The sequence below is a fragment of the Mytilus californianus genome, unplaced genomic scaffold (genome assembly GCF_021869535.1).
Source record: "Mytilus californianus isolate M0D057914Y unplaced genomic scaffold, xbMytCali1.0.p SCAF_3, whole genome shotgun sequence".
NCBI classification, from domain to species: domain Eukaryota; kingdom Metazoa; phylum Mollusca; class Bivalvia; order Mytilida; family Mytilidae; genus Mytilus; species Mytilus californianus.
In genome coordinates this window covers 30,348,414-30,372,607 of record NW_026262679.1, presented here as the reverse complement: position 1 = coordinate 30,372,607, position 24,194 = coordinate 30,348,414, and the positions used below count along the sequence as shown (strand labels likewise).

The 24,194-nt window shown below is 33.1% G+C and overlaps 2 protein-coding genes across 6 annotated transcripts in view; both read right to left on the bottom strand.

The window, feature by feature from the left end:
- LOC127734325 (transient receptor potential cation channel subfamily M member-like 2) overlaps positions 1-24,194 on the bottom strand; it is a 571,123-nt gene that overhangs the window by 403,106 nt on the left and 143,823 nt on the right. The gene's annotated exons all lie outside the window — the stretch shown is intronic.
- Positions 17,720-24,194, bottom strand: part of LOC127734331 (transient receptor potential cation channel subfamily M member-like 2) — a 30,089-nt gene continuing 23,614 nt past the window's right edge. Inside the window, exons 16-18 of the mRNA XM_052244177.1 lie at positions 22,709-22,868; positions 21,084-21,283; positions 17,720-18,927 (exon numbers count right to left, since the gene is read on the bottom strand). Of these exons, the coding sequence (XP_052100137.1) occupies positions 18,857-18,927; positions 21,084-21,283; positions 22,709-22,868 (431 nt within the window). The 3' untranslated portion in view covers positions 17,720-18,856. The remainder of the gene's footprint in view (positions 18,928-21,083; positions 21,284-22,708; positions 22,869-24,194) is intronic.

Here is a 24,194-nt window from a genome sequence, read left to right as displayed (position 1 = left end):
TGAGTTGTAGCAAATATATCTGTGACCAGATTTTTGAATGGACCTTTTAATTAGAGAGCATCTGTTTTAGACGATTATGTGGTAGTGTAGTGTATGCAGTCGAACAATCATAGCTGTCAACCGAATTGAACGGACCATCAAAAGCCCGTAATTTATTCAAAACATACAAATAGTATATGACATTCAAAAATAGTAAATTCAAATATTTTCAAATGCTTTATTATAAAAATTTATAACACGTTTTTAATAGAAGTAAGAGGACTAGTTTTAACAGCCGAATAAATATTAGTAGTAGAACATTTACTAAAACCTGAAAGGAAACGAAATATGAACGGATTTTTGTGTAGTTTAGGATGCCAATATATACTGTAGTAGGGACTTTCATATTTTCAGAGGTGGCCTTAAGCTGAGCGGTGGTAGTGACATGATTATTTACTATTTGACTCTGTGTAAAGCGCACGGCATTGAATGTAGTTGAATGAATAATTTCATTCTTAAGGACTTCCGTGTAGTATTTACGTTATACCACCGCCTCATTGTTGGCTGCTTTGTCGGCCGGTACGAACATAACACGTTATGCGAGTACTTAAATTTTATGTTTAGTCCTAGAAATGGGCGTATTACTTACTTTTATTTATTTCTCAATTATTTTCGAAATGTGATTTCCAGATATCAAAAATATTCAGACATTTTGATATTGAAATAGTAATCATGTGACTTTTTGTCAGATTTTTCTTGTTTACACAAATTTTTCCATAATTTTGCAGATAGAGCATTTTTTTTAATGACCTGACGACACACTTTCCAATATATTTTCGACGGTGGACACTGTTTTGTTCTTTTTCCAGAATGTTTATAACCTCTCTGTCTTGAACGATGTTAAGGTCCCCTTAAATTACATGGTCATAGTGATCATATCTTAACTTCGATTTTTCAGTCTTATGTTGAAGGAGCATTATTTTCTCTACTCACGTCTTATGTAGCTGACGTATAATTAAAACTCAAACTTTCCCATGAGACCTATAGTTGCGTTATCATTAGTGTAAAAAGGCCGGTTCTGTCGCACTTCCAATTTTATAGTACCAATTCAGCATCTGACCTCCAAAATGCAACATAAAACTGAAAACGAAAGGCGTTTGAATTAGTTAGTAAGTAAATATACAATATAATGGCATTTTTTAATCTAAAATAAGTTCCAATTTTATAGTAGAAATTCAGCATCTCAGTAGACTGTTTAAATGAAGTGGGATGATTGAATTCTCGATGGCGTGGCATGTTCAATACCAAATTCGAAGCCGATAATTACGATATTTATGCAGACATCGAAGAAGGTATACTCGAGTGTAAACATTGTCTTTCGAAAAACGTGTTGTACTATTCGAAACAAGTGCGAGCTAGCGATGAACCCGAAACCATCTATGCCTTGTGTGGTGTGGGCAAGAATAAGTAGAGACACTTTAAAGGGGAGTGTTGATACAAGTAAGATAGAATCAATTGAAATAAATTAAAGAATGACAACTGAAAATAATAATAATATGGATTTGAACACCTTAAAGGAAAGTGGTGATAGTAATAAAAAGTTTATGAATGCAAATACAATTGACGACGAAAAAATGCCTTTTCCTTCTGGGCTGATATCCAAATTCATACCACGTGAAAACGGCGGTGCTAAATTTGTTAACACTTTTTGCGACGTACAACTGACGAGGAATAATGGGTTTTGTAAGAGTAAACCTGGAACAGACGGACTGTGCTTGAGATATAGAAAACAACCATCCAATCAGGATGATGAAAATGTTGATATTTGAGGAATGATGCAGTTACAAAAAATGCATGAAGGAACTCCGTCAAATATCTACGGATGGGGGTTTAAAAAGGTACAGTAAGATTTCAAAGGAAAAGTTGATAAAGCTCATTGAAGAGAAAACCAAACAAAATTTGAGCGATACGAGCCAACCGTATTTGAAGAACACATCGATGATACTCTAACTGAATTTATATCCTTTGTTTTCGCGAGAGAAAAAGCTCATATCGACTAAATCCGCATTCCAAATGTCATCCACACCACCAGCGATCACACGTCTTTTCTTAAATTTTCGTCGGACTGGTTTGTGCAATTCTTCTGCTAATTCATCTGTCCAAAGAATTTTTATTTAATCCCCAATCCAAATCGCACTTTGGTACGGATAAGTCTTACAATAGCGCGGTCCATCTTCTCTCTCATGTTTAAATTGCTGATGGAGTCTAATTGGTTCATCATATTTTTATCACACACAGAGTTGCGAGAGGTTGTAACCTTATTTGAAGCTTCATCCACCCTATTAATGGGTAAGGACCAAGGTTTGAGTTGTCCCATTAACATTGAGTCGTTTATGCAGCTTAGAACCAGTTCCTGTGAAGTTGTGACCCTGAAAATGCATTTCCACTGATAGGTTGTTAATCAATTTGTTCATGGAGCAACCACATGAAGACCTCACAAACTGAGATTTCTTTGATCCACACACGGCACAGATTCTACCCCGTCGTCTTTCGTTGCTAGTCGTAACTTCAAAGCCACTTTTTGTCTCTGTATTCCTCTTACATTTTAAACAATATATTGTCATTTTATTTAATTAAATGGACGTTGAAGATACTCACGAGTTTGAATGTCCTTTGGTATCTTTCGCCCCTCTTTTTCATACAATGAAATTACTGCGATCAGAAGTTATCACTACTCCTTCCACAGCGGTCAATTATATGACTGATTATTGGAAAGTCAGCCTGTGGTAAGACGACGCTGCTCAACAGCCATCTCCTCCAGTCGGGTTGGTTAGGTTATGATTGTTTGTATGTCTTTCGGAAATCTCTTCACCAACCCATCTATCAGCTCTTGCTAAAAGCATTGGGAAAAGGATACTCAAACGAGGATATACGTTATCTCTTATCCATCAAAGGGACGTGTCTCCTATCCCTACTCGATGGTGATGAGGGTCTACCCCACCAACAAAACGCAGCAGCATTGATGCATATTTCTTTTAACAAGGGGAAGATGTGCCAGACCCTTAAGAGCTTGAACCTCTCGTAAGAACTGAATGGTGTTTGATGATTTGAAGTTGAGCAAACAGTCAAAATGCGACGACTATTGTGTCCGAGGTGGACACAACAATATGGACTGTTTCCATCTGTATCAAAACTACTTAAAACTCTAACGCCAGTCGATCCGGGATAACACCAACTGTATATGTCTTTTTCAAGAATCTCCTGCACATTCACCGTGATCTTTGTTCAGATCTGACCTTTGAGGAGTTTAAGACTTTGTGCAATCACTGTTGGTCTAAACCTTACGGATTGTTCATCATCGATCTCACCAGCAGCAAGAAAAATGGAAAATACAGATGCAATTTAAAAGGGTTCTATATTGTTTAATATAAAGAATGAAGTCTAAAGACAAATACGCTGATTTGATATGGATGTACGAGAATGAGTGAAAAAGCGTTAGTATTGAAAACGAAAAGGACTATCTCCTGTACGAAAATTTTGGATTAAATCGCACACATGAGACACAGAAAAACAAGTCGATGATGCAAAAAGTATGCCTGTGAGATTGCCTCATCGAACCGATAGGGGTAAAAGACAAGTCGAGGATGCAAGAAGGATACCGTTGGGAATACCGCAATGGAACTATAGGTGTGAAAGGAGCTCTATAGAACACTACCTCAAACAATTTTAAAAGAAAGGATTTCTATGGGTAATGTGACTGTAATAAAAAAAAATTAATACCTAAGACGTCAAACATTTGAAGAATTGAGCGATGTTTGCTTTAGTGTAAATATATTTTAATTGCTTAAATATGCAAAAGGGATGAGACACAAGTTAATCAAACTTATAAAGTCTTCTCCCATGAACAATTTATAACAATAAAGTATTAACAAAGCATGCATGCAAATAATACATTATATATATTGGATATGTAAAAAGATGATGTGTGATGATGTGAATGGTTGTACACAATACCCATGCATATGCACTGTGCTATATTATACAATTAGAAACCTCTTTGACTCTTTAATAAATTCATATACATTCTTTTATTTTCATCATTAGTTAAGGACGAATCACCGGAGGTTAAGATGGTCAGTTTTAGTGGAGAGTTCTATGGTAACTAGTTCAGATTATAATATAGTTTGATTCTTATATTCGCATAATAATTAGGACATTCAAAAAAGAAGCATCTTCACGCTTAGCACCACAACGACAAGATGGATCTGCAATGATATTGGCTGATAAGATTATGATAAAAAAAAAAAAAAAAACTGAGCACCTAAGTTGAGTTTACGATTGCCAAATTTATAATGTTTTCATACTTTGGCTTTTGAATTCTGTTTAATATTCTTGAATTCGGTTTTAAATTTACCTTAAGAGTCAATTGTTGCGGATCACCACATTAAGGTTATTCCACAGTCGTATAGTTAAAGTTATGACGGATTCTTGTGTCAATGAAAGTCTACAAAAAGGGTATATCATTTCATTCCCATTACGTAAGAGGTAAACAGCTGTACTTTGGATTGTTTGTGGAATTATATTGCAAAGATAGGCTGGTGCATTATTATGTTGAATATTATAAAATAATTGTAACTTACTCCCTTATCTTCGATCAGCTATAGTTTTCCAACCAATCTCATCATAAATAATTATACTACTAGAAAAATAGGAATACCCTGCTTATCCCAAACTTCACAGTCATATTCGAGTAACGATTTTATAAAAGTCAGGTATAGCTTTTCTAATTTATTTCTATTTAATCTGTACTTTTTGATTTTCTATGCATCTCTACTAAATGTAACACCTAAATTTTTATGAAAATCTGTAACTTGAATATTCTTACCATTGAATATGAAATTTATTTCCGGAGTTTCAATCTATGAAAACATCATAATTTCTGGGGGTTTTTTCTGGGTTCAAGGGCATCTGCCATTTCTCAGACCAACCGCTCAGCTCACTCATGTCGTGACGGAGCACTGATTTTATTTGTGACGTGTCATGACTATAGTAGCTGAAAGATGTGTCATCTGCAAATAATGTACATAAAGAGATCAAATTTTCAGCAATATCGTAAGCATAGATAATGAATAAGAGCGGTCCCAAAATAGAACCCTGTGGGACTCCAAAGCTCTGACGAAGATTGTTTAATAACAACTCGCTGTTGTCTGTTGTTAAGGTTACTTTTAAACCATTTTAATAAATTCCGCATGACTTCATTTTATGTAGCAATCCTTGATGCCAATCTTCATCGAAAGCTTTAAAAAAGTCACAGAAAACAAAACAGCTAATTTCTTTATATTCTAGTGAATTTGAAATACAGTTGTACATTTCTTAAATCTGGTGAACTGTTGAATATTTTATAAGAAAACCAGATTGGTTTTCATATATTAACTTATTTCATTGTAGGTGATTGGTGACGTGTTTATAAACAATCCGCTCTATTATTTTCCGTACACAACTTATAAGCGATATTGGCCTATAGTTAGATGTTAACGAACTATCTCCTTTTAACAAAAAAAAAAGGCAATTACCTTTGCAGTCTTCCAGCTGCTGGGACATTTTCATTGTTGTAAGGATTTAATATATATCATTTTCAAAGGTAATGCTCTGGACACATTTTCAGCATTTTATGGCTTATGACAATTGGAACAGATGCCTTATTAGGATCTACAATTTTAATTATATCAACTATTTCATCTTTTTCAATTACTAAATCATTTAAAAAAATATTGGTTCTTGGTTCAATTACAGGGATGGGAACACCTTTCTCCTCTAGGGAAGAAATCAGACTAAATATTTAGAGATTACATTTCTCGTTGTCTCCGTACAATATATCTTCCATGCTTTCATCATGAATAATATTATTAAGTGGGAGTAAATCACCAGAACCTTTATTGGATTTTAAATGCATTTCATTATCTTCCCATAAGTTTTGTGGTAAGCCACATTATTTAATCTTTTTTAGTCTTTAAGGCTTTTTTACGAAATCGGTCTCTTCTACGGATTTCTTTTCCTCATCTCGTTGTCAAACCATGGTCTGTCATTGTTTTGTATGTAAACATGTCGAGTTGGGCTGCTCTATCTTGCGATGTCATGGAGTTTTTGAGTAAATGTATTTCAAATCTATTCAACGTCCTCAGCATCAGAAAAAAGTTCTTCCCAACTGACAGAATCAAGTCCTAAAGAAAATTTATTTAAATTTGCTTTTTCGTACAACCAAATTTCTCTTTTGAATGATTTGAATGCAAATCTCGGACATTCTAGCGATGTTTGCTATACCTATTTTCAAAAGCATCGCATAATGAATCTTGAAAAAGAACTCATGTGTATGAGCGATTGCAACTGTGCATGAAGACATGATTACGAACGTGCCAGTTTGGGGTTTAAGATGTGTTATAAATGTGGTATACATTATGTTTTTTGCATTGACCGCAATGGTGGTTTCGATAACTGGAATGGAGGAAAGATCAACCACCGACAGAAACCTTCAAAATAACCGCAATGTAATGCAAAGATGAACATAGGACCTAATGCACTCACCGGTGTCAACGAAACCAAGACCTATGCCTCAGACACTTGAATTTTAAGCAGAGGACAGAAGTAAAACAAAAACTTTAAGAAGAGGAAAGTGGTTTATACATTACTCTATTGTTTCAAAAACTATTCAAAGACAATCAACCGCTAAGGAGTGTTTTCACAAACGCTATGGGGTGTTTTCACAAACTGCTAGGAAGTGGGTTTTTTTCAAACACTATTAATGAAATGATGTTTGTAAAAATTACCGATCCTAAGCAGCGCGAAGCTCTCGCTTGGGAGTTTCAGGATGTAAAGCGTGACATCACAGCTAGCAACTTACAACAACGACTTGATACACATGAATTTAGTCGTGATCTTAACAAGTTTTTCAAACCAGTAGTAGAAGCATAAGAGAAAACGGGTTTTAAAATCAGAAAGACAACTGAAGACTCTCCGGTGATCCTACCGCTACCCACATTGCCTCTACCACCTACCGAGTTTTCCGATCCATTACCTATTGAACCAGCTCCAGGCACAACACTTGGACTTCGAGCACAAAAGTGTTAACAACTCAATATGATAAAGGATGCTGACCACATCTTCGGACTAAGATTTGAAGACGGTGTTATTTACATTGGAGATACGCTCGTTGCTTTTGAAGGAGATGATACTTTTTTTTTTTGGATTGAGTGCGATACATTAGGATTGTGGGAACACGTGGTCAAGAAACGCCATGAAACATTCGAACCGGAAGACTAAGAAGCTTATGAAACTATTTTGAAAGATACAAAATGCAATATTTAAATATCATGATCCAGCGTCCGGGCCTTAATCAAATGGAAAGCCATCATGTTGGACATAAAAGATAACTTTGGTAGTGGACTGCAGACCGTATTTTTTCATCAGACTTTAGTCAGCTTCTAGATCAATTGCACATGTGAGTCGTCTCTTATCGAGCTGGAAAATGGTGTACGCAATATAATCGTAGCCATCCTCGACGCAATGAAAAAATTCGGCCACATCGACAGCGAGGAGTACAAGCAGGTTCGTCGTAACCTTTCTTAAATAGATACACGAATCCATTACTGATGAAACACGGTCATCGCCAAAAATATGTATATCGTGGAAGGGGTCTCTTTGACACTATCTCAAATTTAGGTGGCCGCATGTTTACCTCTTCTACCGCAAAGACATTTGAGAGTAAAGCCATGACCGCCGTCATCAACTATTCTAAAGTTGTAACAGTTGATTTACAACTGTTCCAATTCGAGAAACGTTGCAATCGTCATAAATAAACTATTTAAACGCCAAAAAGCTTGTCACTATTACAATAAGACTGCTGCAACCATTTGAAAGTTGTAACAGTTAATTTATAACTGTCCCAACGCGAAAAAGTTGAAATAGTCACAAATAAACTGTTTAAACACCGAAAAGGTTGTTACAGTTAAAAAATGTTTGCTGCAACCATTAGATATAATAGTTAATTTATAAGTGTCTCAATTACCAAAACATTGATACAGTCATCAAATCAGTTAAAAGTCACGGATACAAAATGACTGACAGTCCAGGATAGGTTGGATCATTTGTAAGTCAATGTCAACGTGTGCAATATTAGAGGGTTGTTACAATAAAGACACAACTGTCACACCCATTAGATACATTGATTTGAATTTTAACTGCTTGGTAAAAAAAAATAATAGATTGAAATATTTGCCATTGAACATATTGCAATTCGGCGCTTATGTGTTTAATGCATTTAATTTATTAACTTTTTTTATAATTTCCTTGCCTCTTATCTCGTCTTAAAAAATCTGAACCAGCACTAGATACCTGCAATTTCACACTGGACTCTGTTTAATACGCATTGAACACTACATGTGAAAAAATCTCGCTATCAGATAAATCGAAAAAGGTTTTACAATATAGTTGTAACCAATCTAATATTTAACTGTAACTGTTAATACATTTCAAACGAGAGGCGAAAGATACCAAAGGGACATTCAAACTCATAAGTCGAAAATAAACTGGCTAACAATGAAAAAGACAAACAGAAAAACAACAGTACACAAAACACAACATAGAAAACTAAGAGCAACACGAACCCCACCATAAACGCTATGGCTAAAAATGAAAAAGACCAACTGACAAACAATAGTATACAAACCACAACATAGAAAACTAAAGTCTGAGCAACAAGAAAGACGATGAAGGAGGACGGCGGACGCCAGATGATGGAAAAGGCCCATTTGGCCCGTTTCGTCAGGTGAGCCTAACACGAAATCTCAAAGTGCACCACCAATCAAGACTAAGGCAGGTTTAAAAAACAGAAAATGACCATGACAGAGCAGAAGCATTGCATGAACAATTCACTTTTATTGTATCTTTTAAGAAACCATTATATCCAAAAATTGAAAGACATAGAAATAACTTAAGTAGGAGTAAGAAAACAAATTAGTACATAGACTCAATACATTATAAGCATGTGGGCAAGACGAAATAACCATTAGAAGACTTAAAATATATCAAATTAATTAGCACCTATAATTAGTCACCTTTTTCAACAATCCATCAGTACCAGCTCAATACCTGATCAATGGACAACAGCAGACATGTGTCCACTTTTTAAGAAGGTTGACCATTCGATAGCGGCAATCTACTGCTAAGTATCATTAACTTGCATTCTCTGCACGATGGTCGAACATATAGTTTGCTCCAATATAATGCGTCCCCTAGATCATTATAATATCATCAATGAAAAATAAAATGCTTTTCGTAAATATCACATTTGCGATTATGTACTGTTATCACGGATTGGTCCAAAAACATCGACAAAGAACACCAAACAAATATATGTATATTAGATTTTGAAAAGCCTTCAATACAGCCCTACATGAACTACTTAAATCGAAACTAAACAGTTACGGGAATTCAGGTAAAACACTTATGTTGGATTGACTCATTCCTATGCTATCGCAATCAAAGAGTCGTTGTAAATTAGACAAAATCAAACTGGTCCACCCGGCGTTGATTCTAGAGTACATCAAAACACTGTTCTGGGTCTTGTGTTATTAAGTCTACATATCAATGATATCTTGGATATCTTGGGTGTTTGACCAGTAGAAACACCCAAATGATCAGATGCGTAGTGTGAAATAAAGTGGTTTTTTTTCTTCATAAAAATGATAAAAAAGAATAGAGAATAATGATTTTTCTTGACAAAGCAGTGCTTTAAAATCTCCTAATATCAATAAGAGTAATTTTCAAATGTCAAAATTACTTTAACAAAAGTATGAACGAATATAAGTACATATCTTTGTTAATGTTTTCAATTATAGTAATGCTTAAGACATTATACTGAATGAGTGACAATATTTTCAATTGTACTATTATAGAATAACTTTCACGGATATACTTTAACAAGACTGATTTTTCAGAGAAGAATTAAGCGGCATGATATTCAAAGCACTCTGGGCAAATTGATTTTTAGAAATCCTAGGACAAGACTACAGCTAGCATGAAATGGGCATTGTGGAAATCGTATATCTGTGTACTGTTTTTCCGCCAGTTTTTTTTTTTCAAAACAATTCGTATTAATTGATATTAAAGTGTGGGAGATCATATGGTAATGCTTTTACGACGTTTATACCAACAACGTGCATCAGTATTGTATAAATCGGGTGAGAAAGGCTTCGTAAAGTGAGTGATGTTGTAAAGTTTTACATAAAAGTAAAGTGTATCCAAGTTTCCATGTCTAGTTTCCATATCAGTTGTTTTCCAAACTTGATTTCCAATCGGGTCTCTCTTACGTTTTCTTTCCATTATACAAGAAAAGATTGCAGGAAATTCACCAATGCAGAACAACATCACAAAATACACCACATCACTAAACCTCAATTCAAAGCAATTAAAAAATATACAAAGAAAAAATGATGAAAAGCATTTTACTGACCAAAAAATAAATTACCCCACAACCTATCTAGAATCGAGACGAATGTCCATCTTTTTAGGTCGTATGTAGATTTTGTTTGTGTTGCTGGGTTATTGTCTTATTGACGTTTATCCCACATCTTTTGTTATTATCTTATTTCTTCAGAAAAGTCAAACATACTTTAGTGAATCGCATGAACGACGTACGTTCATGGTCTTAATTGCAAGAGTAGAATATAAAATGAATGAACCAATTGAACAATTGCAAATGACATATTGACTGTCATAATAAAGATATAAAAATGGTGTTACATATAGTCATTTTATTTCTGTGAAGCTACCTCGTAGCATAAACTGATAAATGAATCTGATATATTTTCAATGAATCGCACCGGTTTTGGTAACCCCCTTGGTATATTCTCCTGTTTCATCGATGTATTTTACATCTGTTATATCTGCTATCAGTTTAATTAAAAAGCAGAAGTTAACAGAAAGTCACATTAGAACAAATCTTCCTGTGTAAATAGGCGTCAATCGCTTGTGCGCAGGATATCTGTTTTGTTCATAACAACAAAAAAGAGAGATGCAATAATACTGATAAAAACATATATTTTAAAGAAATACTATATAAACAGGCGTAAAACCTTACTCGGTAAATAACCTATGTTATTGTCTTAAATCAGGTTCATGTGTTCATATTCATACAAGTTCATTATATTTGATATCAGATATATTTTTGAGAACAAATACTTTTGCGTTGTAAAAAGGTTACGCCATAATTTATTGATATGGTCATACTTATAAATTACCTGTTTACAAAACTTACAAGGATTTTCTACCCCAGGAATAGATTATCTTAGCTGTATTTGGCAAAACCTTTCGGCATGTTTGGTCCTCAATGTTCTTTAACTTCGTACTTTACTGTGGATTGATTTACTTTATTGAACATTTCAATTCTTACCCACGAAATCCACGAAAATTGGTATTCCACGAATAATAATGAATCCACAGTATTTGGCATTTTTTTTTTCATTTTTTTTTAATTCGAGCGTCACTAATGAGTCTTTTGTAGACGAAACCGCATATGGCGTACAAAATCATATTCTGGGAGTTTACTAAGATTAAAGAACAAGTCCTAGTGAAAGTTTTAATTTGTTAAGATTAATTTGTGAACAATTTTACTTTTTTTGTTTTGATTACAGTTTTGGATAAAGATACGAGTTAAAACTTATTAAGGGAGAAGAACGATTGACGAATGTTTTATTTCAACTTACATATGTATGTTTCAAACAATATAGTCTTTGACTTCAATTTACACTAAATATCTAGAATTTCTAACATCAATAATCTTTTAAAAGACACCCACTGATACTTACGAGGTTGCTTATTTTGGCAGGCCTTGACGCATGAGGCTTGGTATCATATTTTATTCTTTTATGCGTCGGCAATTTCATATTGCACCCATTTGTTTTACCTACCAATCAAATTAATTCCAATACACAGAAAGTTCATGATCAAATGTAAATACAATACTTGACCATGCATGATGTAAACAAAATATTTTCTAGCTGACAAATACATTATAAAAGTATATGAAAACATGCAAACATTTTACTATTCAATTTATCAGATTTAATCAAATGTATTCTATAAACTGTAAGTAGAAAATGCCCCATATATATTCATGTGTTTAATCAAATTAAGGAACCTTATCAATTATTTTTTATGTAATATCTTTGTGGTTTGTTTTTTATTTTATTTGTTTTATTTTTATTTTTTTTGAATAACTTTGGTATTTGGTTTAATATCTGATATTAATACACCACATTTAATTGTATTCATATCCATAAATATGTATATCTTTAGATCTTAAAATCAAAACAAATTTTTTGAAGTAATACAACTTACTAAAATTACAGAAATCGAACTAAACAAAAGTTTTCCTTCATATTAGTTTTGAAACTAAATTTTATTAACAAGTGATTGTTTTTCTAATAAGGAAGAAGCTTGTCATTCTAACCAAAGTTTAGTTCCTTATTCCTTGTTCGAGTTTGGCTATACTTTATGTCCTTTTTGGTTTGATCAACTATTCAACGCTTTTATTAGGTTTTGGATTTACAAAGATTTTGACATCCAGCATCACTGACGAGACATTAATTGTCGAAATGCATATCTGGTGCAGTCAAATTGGTACCGTTTATGTTATTGCAGGATAAAATTCACGAAAACACAAATCACCTGCAGATATCAAGACGAAAACTTCTCTGTATACAATCAATATTTTTTAACAATATATATAAAGTATAGCTATGCCGACTATTTGTAATGGATCCAACGTAACGTTTAGAGAAATTATTGTCTTGTTTTAGATCTCATATATCCTAGTGAACTTGAGATTAAGGATACTACCGCAAGTAGAAGGTCTGATTCCTATCTTGAATATTTTCTTTTTGGCATTTTGACCGAGTGTGCATTCACATAGTTGGTGATGCTTGCATAGCAGGAGACGCTTATCCTATCGACGCACCAAGTCTTGCTCCTTTTTTTGGTTCATGCGATGCCCTCAGTGTTTGTTTGTAATCCCTGATTTGTCTCTTTCTGATCGGTTTACGAGATTTGAACATCGGTAACTCATGTTGCCTTGATTTGTGATGGTAAGATTTTCCTTTTAATTGTAGACCATCCTTAAATTACAGTCAACATTAATTTTCATTACTTTAATACTTTATAAACGGTGATGCATATATATACAGTGTGTAGACAATTGTTTCATTTAGAAGATTGTAGCTTGACCCATTTGTTTTTTTGTGTTTTTGTTGATGTCACTCTGCGAAGTAGTGGAGGCGAAACTGATGCGTGATGTTTCCGGTGTCAGCGGCGTCAACAATTTGTGATCAGGTCAGTTTAAGGGGATTCACTAATGGTTAGGTATTGGGCCATTTCAGTTGTAATACAATTACTGCGTGTCATTTGTATGGAGATCATATGTTCCGCCCCCTCAATCATGGTTCATTGACTTTGGAACTTTTGTATAGCTTCATGTTAAAGGCTGAGATCAATTCATTTTAAGGGGAACCACTTATCATAAGATAAGGATATTTGGTATGCAATTGTATAAGTATTGGGATGTCTCATGTCCACGGAGTATAGTTGTTCCTGCACCATCATTCATTGGTCATTGGCTTTGTATGTTTTACATAGTTTACATATTAAAGTATTGCCATTTTAATTCATATTTTCATTATACTATTATATTACATAAAGGCGAGACATATCGCCGTGTCAACAATTTATTGTTAAAATAATATCCATGGGAAAACAGTTATTTTTAATCGGTAGATGGTGGCTATGAGCACGAAAGGCTTATACATCAATAACACTGCAGCAGAAACTATTAGAGTGTTTAGGTGTACAGGATGTCATTAGTTTTATATACTAAAAGTGTACCATGATTAAAGTGATGGAAATAGATGAGTGTGGGTTAAACTTAAAACAAAAAAATCAATGAAAAATGGGGATATTTAATATTTATGTTATTAATGAAGAAGCATCTTTTACTTCTATATAACTCTGTTTGAACATCACAAACATCATTGTATAAGGAAACTGACAAAATTTCAGGACCAGAAAAATTGACTTTTGAGACAAAAACTAAGATTTTATAATGAAACCTCCGAAAGAAGAAAACCGGATTTTTTTTCAAATGCTACTCAATATTAAAGATAACAATGATGATTGTAAAATGCAACTGACAAAATTGCATGACCAAAAAGTATTATTTTAGGTCATACACTAAGATTTTTATCATGAAATCTCCGAAAAACAGAAAATCGGAAAATTAGTCAAGCGTATTGTAAATAAAGATTTTTTGTCAATATTTTGCCAAAAATGTACCGAATAAGTTAAAATATTAAAAATCTCATGTCAACCAATTTTAATGAGATATATATCCAAGATAAAACCTTCTTTCAAACAAAACATCCAAAACTTGAAAAAGTAAATAAAATATTATGATTCTGTCGAAACCTCTGTTTAGAATTTTCAAAGGTATGGATATCATTGACTTATTGACAATTTTATTCATCAAAGAGACGCGACAAATACCAAATGGGTATTTAAACTCATAAGTCGATGACAGACTAATAACGCCATGGAAACAAACAAAAAACGACCAAAAGAAACACGGCAGTCTACAAAACACAACATAGAAAAATATAAAAAAAATATCTTATTTATAAACTCCAATTCAGACCTGTTTTCACTTAAGAAGCAGAAATAAATAAACATCCAAGATAAACAAATTAAAAAAATAAGACCGCCAGGAGTCAACTTATCGAAACACATGCACTTTTGCATTCTATATTGTTAAATGCATTTGCAAATATGCAAAACGTATGTGGTCTTTGGGTCTTCTCTAAAAATGCAATACATGTGTACCAAACTTCGGTTTTTTGTGTAGGATGGTTTCGCCCACGACAAGTTCGCAATTCTCGATATGTGAAGACCGTTCGTACGTACATTGATATGCGTTATTGGACCACACTAGGTTGTAGAAACAAATTCAAATCAGGAATTATTTCGAGATATGTTATAATACACCTAATTTATTGTTGTTCAAATTATAGAACAGAAGAAAGCTTCTTAAAATTTGTGATTTTTTTTATCAAAACCTTTTGTTTATGGAAAATATCACACTGGGAATCATTTTTGAAACTTCGTATCGTACCTAAGTACAAATTGTCGTTCTTATCCAAGCACATAAATATCAAATTAATATTATTTTTCACAGTTTACGCAATTTTCCCTAAAGTTTGACATGCTATAAAAATGAAATCACTGGAATCATTTTGATATTAAATAGCAATTTAAACCTCATCATAATTTTTCTTTGAAACCGTAGTTCAGATAGGTATTTCTAAATTTCTAATTTTCTAAAGCTTAAAAAGTTTTAACAAATAAATTTTTCCTAAAATTTCCACCTTTTTAGCCAGGTGTCACTTGGCGTCCGGCGTTCGTCAACGTCCGTCGTCCGTCGTCGTCTGTTAATTTTTACAAATTTGTTTTCATCTGAAACTGCTTGGCCAAATGTAACCAAACTTGGCCACAATCATTATTTGGGTATCTAGTTTTAAAAATGTGTCCGATAACCCATCCCTCCTTGCCAGCCATATATAATAGAAAATAGGGATAAAATGCAAATTTTGCCTATTATTTTGAAAACCGCTATAATAGACAAATCTGACTGGGCCATAATTGTTCCTAATGTTGAGCTCTACCTACTGTTCATTTACATCAAAACTGTCGGATAACTTTTTAGAGGAGTTATTGTTGTTAAATTTAAAAGAATTTTACCATTTTTACACATATTTGCCAATTATCTCGAAAATTATAAAAGATAAACAGAAACATTGATAGCAAAAATTATCAGCAAGACAAGATCTAGAAAGAAGTCAACGTATTCGAACTCTTCAGCTGACTCCTTATCAGAGATATTGCCCTATAATGAAGATTTTTACCATTTTTTTGCGTTTTTTGCTTAATATCTTAAAAGCTATATTACAACGATAGAAACTTTAACTAGCAAAAATGGTCAGCAAGACAAGATCCACAAATAAGTCAAAATGGCTGAATTTTTTTAGTCGACTCATTATTGGAGTAATTGCCCTTTAATGATAGTTTTAACATTTTTTGCATTTTTCGCCTCTTATCTTGAAAGGATACGATCTACAAATATGTCAACATTGTCAGTTAACTCTTAATAGAGTTATTCTCCTTTAATGATGATTTTTACTAAAAAGTGGCCTTTGTTGACGATGCAGGTGAGAGATTCAGGCTCTGTAGAGCCTCTAGTTTATTACAAATATCGACAAGGATTTTCCTCTTATAGATATACATACTGCGCATACAGATTATTAAACAGATGAGGCAACCTTGACTTATAAAACGATATGGAAATGTTGACGGTCGGACGGACGGACATACAGAGAGTTACCATTATAGGGCACCACGGTCTAGTCGGTGTGGTCTTATTTAAAAACCGAATCAAATGGCATTGCATCTTCATATTCCGACATTTGTATTGCCCAACAAAAGATAATTGAAAAATTTCCAGTCTTTTGGTTTACTTATTAAAAATATAAATCTTCATCTATTAGCTCTTTCATTGATTTTTTCAATGAAAAATAAGCCACACCGGAATTTTTAAATTTTCCCACTTCCTTCTCTTTCTTCTACAAAATAGTTTAAAAAGCCATTTAACACATTGATTTAGTACGACATGTTCAGAGAAGAGTGATTTAGTAATTCCCTAAATGAAAACAATCGTGTGTGTTGACATTTTTTTTATGGCATTTAAATGTTGAAGACAAATCTGCGTTTGGTAGTTTCGTAAAAACGGGACCGATTTTCTCAGATATTGATCATAGTGTTGAACCATTTTGACAGGCAGTTTTATTTTTTATCAAAACTTATCCCAATAATTCAACATGTTCAATTCACTACGATAAATTTTATCGATGTACTGACTAAAAACTGCTTTAAAGTTTGATATATTTTTCTTTGTTATCAGCTGTTTCTTGTTAAAGACCATGTGCTGATTTCTAAATCAATCTTTGGGATTTTTTTGGTTTCTGTCTCATAAAGTGTGCTCAATAGCTCCTGTATATTCATGGATAAATTACTTTTAACTTTATTCACTAATGCGTAATTTTTGTAAAACAATGAATTTCTTCAATTATAATTTTAAGTGGATATCATAACATTAACATACATTTTAAATATGTCTAATTAAGAACAATCTAAATGAAAAGAAATGTAATGGTGTATCAATTCGTGACTGACAAAAAATGACCACATGCTCTCTACAAAGCAAAAAACAAATATACAGAGTTATATTGATGTTCTTCTTAGTACGATATTAATATGAGATTGTGGTTATACCGGCCCCTAAACATGATCACATTTTGTAAAATAAATTTTATTCTTTGAAGAGATTATATTTATGGGATCTCAAACGTTTTGTATCTGTAAAGAAAGTATTTCTGAGATACAATGTATGAGTACTATGCCAAAATAAAGATACGGAGATGTGTTATGATTGCCAATGAGACAACAATCCACCAAAGTTCAAATGAATTGGATGTAAGCATTTATAGGCAACTATGTGGCCTTCAACAATGAGAAAACCCCATACAGCATAGTCAACTATGAAAGTCCCCGACATGAGCATTCTTTTAATGATACTGGAGACCATAAATACAAGCAGAAATTTTAATGACAAGAAATATAAATAAATACAATTGCGATTTTCTACATTCACTCAAGGAACAATCAAAGCCAAGGATTTATAAGAACAGTTACACACAAAATTCTTTCAAAATGGCCAACAAAAATAAGAACCATACAACATGCTACAAGCAAAGAAAAAATATTACTAAGCAAAAATGTCGTTCCTTTGCGATATTTGAAAATGAAATATAAAAATGGCAAATGAAAACTGACATATTTGCAAGCAATTAAAAACAAGCCATTAATATATAACAATTGAAAAGGGAAGTAACTCATAGCTATAACATCTCATTTATTCTTTCCGAGCTTTGGCGATCGATCGTTTCTGTACACGGAAATATTAATATGCGTTTTTACATTGTTCAGTTTGGCAATTCGTATAACGATTTGACACAAACAACCGCATGTAAACAGTGATTAATTTATATAAATAAACTGATCATAGATACCAGGATTAAACTTGTGTACGCCAGACGCGCGTTTCGTCCACAAAAGAGTCATCAGTGACGCTCAAATTGAAAAGTTAATATGGCCAAATGTTTTTTTTTTTTATTTCTTTAACTTCCTTCGATACTTTCTTTTTCACCATTGTCGTTTCGCGTCATAATTCCTATCCAATCATACCTTTAAATAAAGCATTTTCTGTCTTAGCCAGTTTTTATCTTAACGCAATTCGCTCACAAGTTTTTATGCTTCATGATTATTTATATGAATAATATCTGGATAAGAAATAAGGGCAATTTGAGTATAAAATGTGCATGGAGATGTACAATTGAAACATGAGAAATCAACTCTCAATTACTCAAAGATTTAGGAGCGTTATAACAAAGATTTGCAACTTTAACATCATATAAATACATTTCAAATCGTATATGAAACTTCATAAAGGCAAATTGAAAAATGTCTCGAAGTGATCTAAAACAATTTCAAGATTGTGTAAAGCTATGTACATGTATATCATATTGACTATATTCACTTTCTCATCAATGATTAAATGGTACACGTTCTATCTAGTTTTTCCTGTATCTTCCACATTCTTTGTTGCATATAAGTTCGTTATGATCTTTTCAATACACTACATATAATTTTTCTTCTGTTTACCATCTCAAAAATTGTGAACGCATTTAATTGCATTCAAAGATTGGAGAGTGTTGATCTTATCTAACTCTCTTTTATCTGAAAAGAAAAAAATGATAAGTACATGTACCTGTATGTGAAAAATAAATCTCCTTTTAATTAGTTAAATTAATAACCTTTTAATTAACTCCTTATGTGGCTAAAATTGTGCCGCTTTTACTATGAAGTTTCTGAAAATATTATATCCTAGAATGGAAAGTTTATATGCACTACTATTTTTTTCAAAGATCAAAACATAAGGCTGTGATGAATATTTTCAACATTTATATGCAGCGAACGTCTAAGAGTTTGAACTTATACTAAAATTCTGTACTACCTCCCTTCATTTTGGGTCTTCCTCGGAATTTAATTTGGCCACTATTCCTGTGTATTTATACTGGTAACATTCCAAAAGTGTCCCTACGAGATGAAGCATAGAGATCATATCTGGAAGCCAATAGGTAAACAAAACAAAATATCTATGAATATTAAATTTCTTCCAAAAAGAGGCGTGGTTTATGAATCAGCTGTAATTACAAAGTGCAACCTTCGACAATTATCAAACAATGTATATAGTAAGCTATCAAAGGCCACTGCATAACAAAACGTTAAACAATTCAAAAAAGAAACCTAACAGCTTGATAAATGTTCCAAACAATAACAAAATATATTATAAACAGCATCAACTGAATTACAGTCTCCTGACTAAGGACAGGTGCATACATCATTTCCTGGTGTTCAATATGTTTTTGAGCGCTCAACCATGCCTTCACCTGTGACAGAGATGTAACAGCACACCACAAGAACACACTGAAAATCAGTTGGCAAAGGCTTGACAAAGCAAATCGACAAAAAAAAATCTAAAAAAATAACTTAAAGACTAAAGACACAAAATACCATTCTAAGAGTACACACTGTTACAAAAAGCTAGTTCAAAACTTTTTACAACTCTTAAATAAATGATATTAAACAGACTGTCATAACAATCACCTATCAGTTCAAACTGTTCCCGGTTTTTCAAAGATATTTTTTTCAAATATAGTGTATAATAGTGAAAGACGCTTCAAAAAAGCAAGACAATTGCACATTTAAAAATAACCATTTCAACGTCTTCAATGATTTTGTTACTTCACCCCCAACCCGAAAGTAGTTAACAAAGATGAACTGATACGTGTGTTGCTAAAGTTAAACTGTGTTAAGCAATGCTAGTCCGAGAAAACCCCAAAAAATAAACAACATGGACAAAGTCGAACCTTTATATTTCTTTCGTCAAAGTCTATTGCCAATAATGAATTTTAATGGCCGCAATTTATATTTTTCTGCAAATTGCAAAACTGATTACCGCCATCGGAAACCCTGAGCACCAGGAAAGCACATAAGATGTTGTATATATTCGAGTTTCCAAACTTTTACCTCAAGTTTACGTTAGGACGGCTGTTTCTGAAACACGTGTCGTCTGTACAAAATTGGCACTATATATACATATTAATACTAGGGGCTTTTCAAACGGATGATTGGTGGAATATAAGCAGTAATGTGAGTTGTAGTACGTTTCAATAGTAGCAATTTTATTTCCAGAACAACTCTTTATATGCTTGGATTTCTAACATCATTATACTTTTTATGGGCAAAATGGATCCCTGCATCCTTGGGCTGACAAGGTCATTGTGCCCTAGTTACATTTTTTTTAATTGATTGATTATCGCATATATTTCATGCATGTTCAAAACCAGAAAATATTAACAATAAATGCAAATGGTAGGTTTTGCAATAAGAGGTCGACTGGGATGCATATGATTGGAAATTTAGATTGCTACTAGAAAATGATGGTTATTGGATAATGACAGATAACCTATGCGGCCTAAATGAGTTTTTAACGTGCAGAGATTATTGTTGATACTTGCCACCTTAAACTTCAAACCTTTAATAGATTATTGAAAATGAATCCCGCAAATAAGACTGCAAATTTGCAACGTTGTGCCTCGACTACGACCTTTGAATAGTAGACTTTTAAAAGATTAGACAGAATGTGAAGTGTGTATTCGCATAGTGGATAGTGCATGAATAACAGGAGATGCTTATTCTTCCCACGCACCCGGTCTCGCTTCTTCTTATAGTTCGTGCGATTCACTCAATTTCTGTTTGTGACCTTGATTTGTCATTTCCTAATTGTCGACTCAATGAATAAAGGCAATTATCCCCGAAACCATACTCACAAGAGGCAGCTTTTTCATCTTGTTCTTTGTCCTTCTTTATTTGATTTTTAATGCACATGATGCACTTGTATGCGATGTATATTGGTCTGATCACAAGGTTAAGAGGAGCAGGTATTCTAGTGCGATAATCCATAATGACTTCATATCTCATGTATCGCCACAATTTCTCTGAGTTTTCCTGGACCCGTCCAAATCGATAGCTGAAGGTAAGTGCATCAATTATAGCATAAAGATACGGGTAATTGTTTTTGAATGAATGCTTTTGTAGAAATGTTTCCCCATACTACGAGAACGTCATACTTTTAAATATAAACATGTCAAAGTATCGAATGAATGGCGTTCTCTGTGACATCTCTAATCAATCTTTACGTTAAATACTTAAAGCAGTATTTCAAATCGAAGAAAAAACAAAACTTATCAGTAAGAGTAAGTTCGGTAATTGTCATATTTGTCCTCGATTATTAAGTTAGTAAATGTTTCAAGTTGAAAAATGTTTTAAGTTGATGAAAAGACATGTGAGAAATTTAAATAGAACTTTTTTTGTCAAAGTTTTATTTTAAAGCGTTGTTTTTTACATCCCAAATTGGTCAAGAATAAGGATTTTTGCAAAATTTGACAGTTTGACAAACTATATATTCAAGTCAGATATGTAAAATGTAAAATGTTACAAACATTATATGTAAAGATGTTTTTGTTGACGCATGCACTCTATGTTTCATGTTAAAAAAGAGAATAGAAATTTACCCGTTTTCCTTGAACTGTCGGGGAATATCAAAATGAGTCGCTAATTGTGACTTCATGAATTGAACGCATATACGTTAATTTTCAACAAGAAGGCATATTTTCTATGTAGTCATTTTGTTAGATATGATTCATTGTGATGTTGTTCTAATTTCAAATTATAACTAGAAATTGGGGCCATTTTAAGACCTTATTAAACCTACTTTTTTGATTTTCGATTATTTTGGTTTCTAACAATTGAAAGATGTTTACCAAATTACGACTCGCACAAATTTAATAAGATTAGATCCGGTTGACGAATTGTTCTGCTGTGTGCATGTTTAATTTTTTACAGTGACTACAGAAGCTACAATTAAACCTTATTTATCTGTGTTAAAAAAGTATCATAACCCACCATAGTCTTCAAATCAGATAAAATTCAACTGCAAAAATTAGCATACGCCTCAGATTTCTGTTTATATACAGCAAAAATGTAGAGAAGTTTGAAATAGCCTGTAGTTCAGTGGTTGTCGTTAGTTAATGTCTGTCATATTTGTTTTTCGTAAATTGTTTTGTTATAAATTAGGCCGTTAGTTTTCTCAATTGAATTGTTTCATATTGTTGATGTCATTTCGGGGCCTTTTATAGCCGACTATACGGTATGAGGTTTTCTCATTGTTGAAGGCCAAACGGTTGCCTATAATTGCTTACATCCACTTTATTTGAATTTTGGTGGATAGTTGTTTCATTATCAACCATATCCCATCTCCTTATCTTTTTTATTTTGACGTACTCAAAGTAAAATAGCAAAAATGCCCCAAATTATAATTTTAACGATTGAAACGTTATGTGGAAAATCTTTTTCGTGAAATGTTGTACTTGCTCGTTATACAAACGTAACAAACCTGAACACTGCTATCAGGAGATTGACAAGGAGGAGATTTGAAATCAACATATACAAAGCAGCGATCACAGTCAGTACCCAGTCATACTCATTGCACCGTTCCATGTCAGGATTATTCTCCCATACACTCTGTATTGTGGTACATGGCATATTACTTTTTTCTGAAATATTTGATTTTGGAATGTTCATTACCTTAAACCTTGTGAAAAAGATGTTTTAAACCAATAATTGGTAAGTTTTTATAATGTTTGCTCTAGTATTCATACCAATAATTTATTTTCGAGAATACCAATTGTCGTCGATTGAAGAAAAACTTTTTTTCGTTGTTTTTCAAGTTTGACATACAAGCCCATAGAAAATGTATACTGTCAAACGGTGGCCTTGGGCTGTTTTCTGCTCCTTGATCGGGTTGTCGTCTCTTTGACGCATTATCCGTTTCCGTTCTCAATTTTACTTCGTTAAACAATTGAATTCGTGATTTACCGATACCTACAAAAATTGATATCCAACGAATAATAATGAATACATTGAATATGATCCTTTAACATACACTTTTGTAACCGAAAGACACATTAGTTAAATCATCGATAAATCAGATCTATTTTCGTTTGATTTTCATTTTTAAATTTTTAAGATATAAGACTATGGGGCATTTTCAAAAATGTTTAGTATGCTTAAACAGTTCTTTAGTCAGTTATAAAACTGCAAAATATGTCATCAGTTGCTATACGTAGATTAAAAATTTATTTAAGTAAGTAACGCAATGTAGACAACCAATTAAGATAATGATTTTCAATTAAAGCTCTGTCATATTGTTGTCAGTGAGATACGTTTAAAAGCAGGGTACATTTTTGTAGAATGAAGCATTTATCTGGTCCCTGAAAAAGAGAGGCGAAAGATACCAGAGGGAAATTTAAACTCATAAGTCGAAAATAAACTGACAACATCATGGCTAAAAAAGAAAAAGACCAACAGACAAACAGTAGTACACAAAACACAACATAGAAAGCTAAAGACTGAGCAACACGAACCCCACCAAAAACTGGGGGTGATCTCAGGTGCTCCGGAAGGGTAGGCAGATCCTGCTCAACATGTGGCACCCGTCGTGTTGCTCATGTTAGTACAAACCCGGTAATAAGTCAAATTCGGTAGGTTATATTCGGGAAAAGGGGGGACGGGATTGTAGTTACGACATTAGGAACATATCTGCTATCATTTGTGAAATTATAAACAAAAAAGGATTCTTCAATCCTTTGCATATTATGTTTGTTATTAATCAATTGAAGTAATTTTGCAACTCTTCAGTGAAGAAATATAGATTGTGATATCCATGTGATGACTTTCATTAACCAACCAAAACTGACATATTTGAATGAAATACATTATCAAATGTGATAATTGGCATCATTATATAGATCAAAAACATACCGAAAAAGCAATATTTGAACCTCGTCAATATCTTTGTATTAGACGTTTGTATCAAATTA